Here is a 6,807-nt window from a genome sequence, read left to right as displayed (position 1 = left end):
GCAGTCAGTGCCTCTTACTGCTCTCCATGCAAGGTCATGTGTAGGGTTTATTTTGAAAAGGAGCTGTGCTATTTATCATGCTAAAGAGAAAAAATGGAGAAAGGGATGTAAATCCAGCAGGTGGATGTCAGGTGTTCCTCCTCAGTGTCCCTTTGAGATGTTAAAACTGTTGCAAATAAGGTCATGTGAACAGTAATAAATTTAATGAGTCTCTTGAGTTATAATGGCTTTTTCCAGCTTGAAGATGGTAATTATCCAGGAACTACAAATATGGCAAATTTCTTTCACTGGAGTGTTTTGAAATTTAGAATCTTAACAAAAATTCAACTAAAGTGAAGTGTTTTGTCATCTCACAGCTTCATGGACAAAAGTGAAGACCTGGATGAGCTGTTCCTGACTTTCTCTTTTTTTGGGGGCTTTTTGGGTTTTGTTTTGTGATATATTCTTACTCAACAGAACTGTTAAGTGGAGTCTGCTGGAATAAATGTCAGGCCTGTTGCAGATAAGCAACCACTTGACCTTACAGGGTACCTGTTCACTAAACAATTTTAAAGTAACTACCTAAAAAACTTACTGGGAGATTCTTCATAAACAATGTAATAAATATCCCTCTTGGAAATAATGAATTCTCCTCTCTGAAAGGAGGAACAGCTGGTTTATAAAACCTTCCTAGAGCAGCACCACAAACCCTATAATCACCACTGTGTAATTTCATTTTTCAGTAGTTGTGAATGTTTTTAAGTAAATGAATGAGTAAAATCCCTCATAGCACCTGGTATGTGATTACCTTCAAAAGATGAGTTTGATTTTAAATGCTGCTTTGGTTCTGTGCTGCAAACATTCCCACTTCTTTTATTCTCACTCATTTTATGTTAAGCCATCTGTTTTAAGTTAGTAAAAAAGTGGTGATGGAAGTAGGTTCCATTTTTTTTTTCTAAAATTAATACGGCTTATTTTGCTTGCCATAATGTAACAGGACAGACTAGTTGCATGGTGAGCTATGGTTTAACTCCTATTAATAGCATTTTCCTAGCAAGCATCACTTCAAATGCTGTATTCCTTCCTGTATGACTATTTTTGTTTAGTATTACTTAGGTGGATAAAGACAGAAACAAATCCTAATTCAAGTTATTATCAAAGTGGCTTGTAGTGCAGAGTAGTAACGTTGTTTTTGACAAGTGTAGCAACACAGGAACTGCATCCCATTCCACTCCACAACCAACTTTTCCTCAGTAACAGGAAGAAACAAAGGCTTAGTATAACACAGCAGCTTAGTTTATTTGGAAATATGTTTAACTTGGAAGAGATTCAGTAGGCCTGGGGAAGGTACAAGGGAACCATTTGCTGGTGGAATTGGTGATTTGTACAAACAGCACTTCAGCACTTTTGTTTTTCTCAGTAGACCAAGATCCTTTCCTGAACACAGTCATGTTTACCAGAGTGTGTAAAATCCACCTTACACATTATTCCACACACTCTTCCACTGCCTGGCCTTCTTTCTGAAGTGATAAATAGCCAGGATTTCCAGAAGAGATACTGGGTGCTTCCATCAATGTCTCTCTGCTGACAGTGACTGATAGCTGAAAATCAACTCTGAAATGATGCCAGTTACTCCATATAATCACCCAAAGATACTTGTCTGATACTCTGCTGATTTATATACGGGGATTGTACAATGTGTTGTGCTCACAGGATCATGGAAGTTACAAAGCCCCTAGTTGTTCTTGGGATATTCAGTGATTTAGTCTGGTTTTTAAAAATAAGGGTCAAGAGTTTTACACTTAATTCCTTCCTAAATTTAATTTATTTAATTGCAGCCATTAGCTTTGCCATCAGCCATAAGGGCTCTGCTGTGTTCTAGATAGGCAACACTAAAGAAGTGTTGAACACAGTTGAGAATGGGACCTTACAGTCTTAAAATTCCAGGACTTTATTGCTAAGCAGCATCACTGACCCACTTCTGAAGGAACCACTTGTGCACTGCAGGCAAGCTCTTCAAACCCACCCAAATAAACAAAGAAATTTGCTAATTAAAAACAAAAACTGGCATACAGAAAACCTTCCAGCTGAGCCAAGCTAGAACTTCTGAAAATGAAGTTCACTCTCAATAACACTGCTGGAGTTCAAGTCCCTCTGGGGCACTGGCTGCCAGTGCTCAGCTGTGAGAATATTGCACATTCCTACTTGCTGTGTTTCTCCTTGTTTTTAATTAAAGGAGATTGCTCTGTAGCCTGGTCATGAGTGTTGCTTCACAGGAATGTCTGTTTCTTGCTAATGAAATTTTTCATGGAAGCCAACATTGCACTCACTTCACTTCATCCCCAGGTGGATTCTGTGCAGCCTGTAGGGATCACCCCTCTCATCAGCACAGCCTGGGTTAAACACTCATGTGCAGGAGTCACCTCGGGCCTTAAAAACCATGTGCAAAGTCCTTCTGGACCCTTTATTGGTGCCATTCACAGCTGATCCCCCTAAGGTTTAAAGTGGGTGCTTCACTACAGCTTTTTCCTTGACTCACATTTGCCTTTATTAGTGACACTGAGCATCTGCCTCTTGCCCTTAGACACTGACAATTCCTGATGTCTTCACTGGGTACCAGCAAGAGCCTGTGGAATTTTACAGGAGCCAGTGGGTGTTTCTTTCCCTCCAGTGTGTATTTTCTGCCCTAAAAGCAGTTTTCCCCATAGCTGTAAATGCACACAGGTGCCCTGCAGAGCCCAGCCCACACCAGGTACAGACTGTGAAGCTACAGGGTGGTGTGTGTCTCAACAAGGACACAATAATCATACATGAGACTCAGCCTTTGTTCTCCTTCCTGCATCTTTGGTCAAAATAATTAAAGTGCTTCATGTCTCAGTGGAAACCTTTTGTGTTTTTCCCTCTTTGATCCTTAAAACTGAAGGTACTTAGTGATGTTGGTTCTTTGTCTCAAGTGAGTCTGCAACACTGAAATTATCCTGGAAATGCAAATGGTTTTCATCAAATCAGTCAGTGCTAGGGATTAGGTTTTATAAGGATAGTCTGAGTTACTTTAGATGGTGTCTATTGCCTTCAACCTTAATTAGATACTTTTTCTCTCTAAAAAAATAACTGTTTATCCTTTTGGGGTAACTGCTGTTGATTTTTTCTCCTTTCCTACACTGTGGTTCCTTGGTATATAAGCACACACTTCACTTAGCTGGCTTCACAAAATGGAAGTTCCTTTTGCAAAATGTTACTTTAGGAACTTGTTGCTATCTTTTGTTATTTCTAAGCCTGAGATTGTCACACTAGATCCATGTACGTTTATTTTACTATTTACACCTATCACAGTACATTTATATGGAATACCATCACACAGACAAACCAGCTACTGACAGCTAATATAAAGATATTAGATTCCACAAGCTTAATCTGCATAGAGACCAGAAACACACTTAATGGTGAAACACAGACAAGTATTTCTGTATTTCCCTTAATTTTAAACCCATTTTACACAGAATGTGATCTTCCTGCCACAAATACCTACTTCTGTACTTGTATATTTGTCTTGTGGCCAATTTGTATTGGGTGTCTTGTGTCTTCCTATGCTTTTTCAATGGATAGTTGCTATTTCTTGTGGTCACAAAATATACAATTAATACTTGTTTTAAGCATGGTTTCAGTATTAGTTAAATTTTGTCTTCTGTTCTTCTCCCAGCAATCTCTCAGTGATGTGTAATCTCCTGCTGCATGTAGCTTATAAAAATGGGCAAAACCCTGGGTGAATATTTCTCTCACTTCTTGGGAGTTGGAGATCTAAAACAGAAGTGACACAACCTTGGACTGCATCATCAGCTTGCAGATTACTGTAGCTGTGCTTTGCTAAAGCTTTGCCAGGGATTTATTTCCCCTGCTGGAAGCAATATTAATTTGACTTGAGTAACTCAGATATCATATGGGATATAAAATTCTGTAGCTACTTGCAGCATCCTTGTCACTGATCTCATTCTTTAGGAAGAATTTGAAATGAAACTCCACAGCAAAGTAGTTGAACATCACACAAGTTTGGGGTTTTGTATGCAACATCAGTTATCCTACAGTTGCTTCCTCTATCAGTTGTGCCATATATAGCATTGCTACTTGTGGCTTTTGTTTTGAAAAGAGCCAAAATAGGAGAATTTGGCAATTTTTGAGTGCAGTTTGTCACGGGGAGGAAAGTGTACAACATATTCTTCTAAAGTTATAGCCCATTAAAATTGCTGTTTTACACCATTCTGGATTAAACATAGCCCCTTTTCATTCACCTGTATCACAGGGGTGGTTTTTGTTGACTCTACTGCTGATCTCTTCTGGTCCCTGGACAGCCACTAAATAGATTTCTTTGTTTTAGGCATGCGTGTAGAGTGATCCATGCAACAGTGAGGAACCTGCCGTGGTGCAGTCCATGGGTGGCACCTGGGCAGCTGCTCTCAGCAGGACGCTGCTGGTTCCCCTCACCATCCACTTCCACTCAATGGAAACACTGAAAAGACAAGCAGGCTGGGAAGCCCAGGGCTCTCTCTACATGATGTTGCACTGCGTGGCCCCACAACAATCTTTGATAATTGCCAGCCCTGCCTTGGCGATGGTGGGCTTGCTTGGAGGAGGTTCTGCCTTCTTTTCTGCTGGGCTGCCTGCAATGTTCAAAACAGGACACCATTAGAAACAAGAGCTGCTCAAACCCTTCCTTCTACTTCTGCCCTAAAGGGTGCAAACCTTTCCTGCCCTCTCTCCACCCACCATGAATTTTTTAGGTCCTGTTTGAGCAACACTTTGCTGGTTTGAAACTGCTCAGAAAGTCTCCTCTCTTCAGGGAAGAGTGTTTAGAGGAGCTAAACAATCCATACATCTCAAAGGGAGGGGAAACTTTTATCTGGCTCAAGGCAGGTGTCCCTTTCACAGCCATGGGTCCTTTCACAAAGTCATTTCACTTTTTAATTTCCAGCAAGGAAAGGAGCTGAAGGACAAAAGTATTGCTAGGATTTATTCTCTCGTTGGCTTGGATGTTGTAATTAAGGGAACAAGATAAAGGTAGGTTTTCATTTTTCAGGGTGAAAAGAATCTTTTCATCTTTAAAACTGCATTTAAAAGCAATGAGAAAGTAAACAAACAAGGGAGATGAGTCATGCTCCCTGTGACTAAGGGGGTATAAATAATTAGTGATGCATCTTAAAATGTCTCTTCTCAACTTCAAGGTCATCCCAGTCCCTCTGGAACTCTTGAGCAAGATCTTGATCTGTGCAAAATGGCACAATGTTTGATTCAAACCTCTTCAGCTGCTGGACCTCTCCAAGAAGGGCACTGCTCTCACTTGACTCTGCCTGAGAGCTCATCTCGAGACAGGGCAAAATCAATCCGTGAGCTGCTACAGCTCCTGCTGTGGCTGTGACTGTTCTGTTTGAAAGCTGCACTAAAAGCTTCTGAGGCACCATGAAATCCACTTTGTCTCTCAGAAACCAGTGTGTTTCCATTCTGCCTACAAGTGGTTTGGTTGGGGTGGTTCAAAAGCCTATTTCTGATGGTAATATGTAAGAAATTTGGGTCAGCTGTAGAACTTTGCAGTTTTTTCTCTAGTTTCCATCTTGACTGCAGTAAATCAGGTGAACTTTGCTTCAGATGGACCTGAAGAGGTTTTTTTCCATTATTTTTGCAGAAACAGATAGGAAAATTATTAATAAAAATCAAACTGCTTAGAAAAGCAGATTGTGGCACTGTGTACACAAATATAATTTGCATATTTAAAACATACAGAGCAATCTGAAGTGGCCATAGATGACTGAAATTCAGTTTTAAGGGGTAATTTGCTATCTCAAGTCTAAGTGGCCAGCAGCTGCTGACACCCTGAGTTGTTCCTAGGTGATCTAGCTAGCTTCACCTAGCTTTTGCCAGAGTGAAAATGCTCTTATAATCAGTTGTCTTTGGAGTTTTTTCTTTTGCTCTTGTTTTTTTCTTAATGGTTAGGAACTCACTGGTAGGAGACTGTGTTGCTTTGTCGATGGGTTTTAACTTGGTGCGAAGGAACTCAGCCATCTCCCTGTCTTCTTCCTTTTCCCTGGTGGAAAAAAGGAAAATAGAGGAATGAGTTTTCTCTGTAAACGGGACAGCAAAAGCTAGAGCAGCTAGGATCAAGTCACTAGTAAACAATTAATTTCTTTACTATTTTTAGAAACATTTAATTTTGTCGCTTATTAAAAAGCAAAATATTTGCATAAATGAAAACTGCTGCTGAGGCTTTGGTGATGTGCACACAGGGCTCAGTGAGAGCTCTGGTTCAGCTCTAGCTCAGGCTCCTTGTCAGCTGCTGCCTCTGGCCAGCTCTCTTTGATCAGCTTTGCCAAATCCTCTCCTTGCCTGCTCAGAATGTCAATGTGTTGGAGGAGATATTGTCACTTTGGATAAATGGATTGAGTCTCTGCTGCTGAATGAGGGGGAAGTAGGAGCAAAACTGACTCTGTAGAGTGCTGATCTCAAACCAAAGATTGGATTTGGATGCTGGAAGTGAACTTCTGAGGAAGCCTACAACTTTGGGCTAATACTTTGGGAGATGAAACCCTTCAGAACCTGCCCATGTCTTAGGTAGGGTTGTACTGCTGGGTCCTTTTTAGTTGGTTTAGGTTGTTTTTCCATGACAAAATGGGAATAGGAGTAAACCTGACAACATGAATAATTTAAAAAGGAGGATTTTAGATGTCTACAAATATGCCCCTTGTAGAATTCCATTTCATGTCTGCTTCTTATCCCAAGAGAATTCCCTGGTAGCAGCATAAATCCCTTTCTTTTCAATGGTAAATGCCCAGGTTGTTTCTG

At 40.5% G+C, this 6,807-nt stretch overlaps 1 protein-coding gene across 3 annotated transcripts in view; it reads right to left on the bottom strand.

Annotated features, from left to right (window-relative positions):
• Nucleotides 1–1,257: 1,257 nt before the first annotated feature.
• BMERB1 (bMERB domain containing 1) overlaps nt 1,258–6,807 on the bottom strand; it is a 59,571-nt gene continuing 54,021 nt past the window's right edge. The window contains exons 5-6 of one of the 3 annotated variants that reach the window (XM_064725736.1): nt 5,970–6,052; nt 1,258–4,634 (exon numbers count right to left, since the gene is read on the bottom strand). In XM_064725736.1, coding sequence (XP_064581806.1) covers nt 4,522–4,634; nt 5,970–6,052 — 196 coding nt within the window. In that variant the 3' untranslated portion in view covers nt 1,258–4,521. The remainder of the gene's footprint in view (nt 4,635–5,969; nt 6,053–6,807) is intronic. The other 2 variants (XM_064725735.1, XM_064725738.1) reach the window with 2 other exon arrangements.

Source organism: Zonotrichia leucophrys, chromosome 14, assembly GCF_028769735.1.
Source record: "Zonotrichia leucophrys gambelii isolate GWCS_2022_RI chromosome 14, RI_Zleu_2.0, whole genome shotgun sequence".
In the NCBI taxonomy this organism is placed as follows: domain Eukaryota; kingdom Metazoa; phylum Chordata; class Aves; order Passeriformes; family Passerellidae; genus Zonotrichia; species Zonotrichia leucophrys.
The sequence above is the reverse complement of the archived record's forward strand: the minus strand, read 5'-3'. Positions and strand labels throughout refer to the sequence as shown.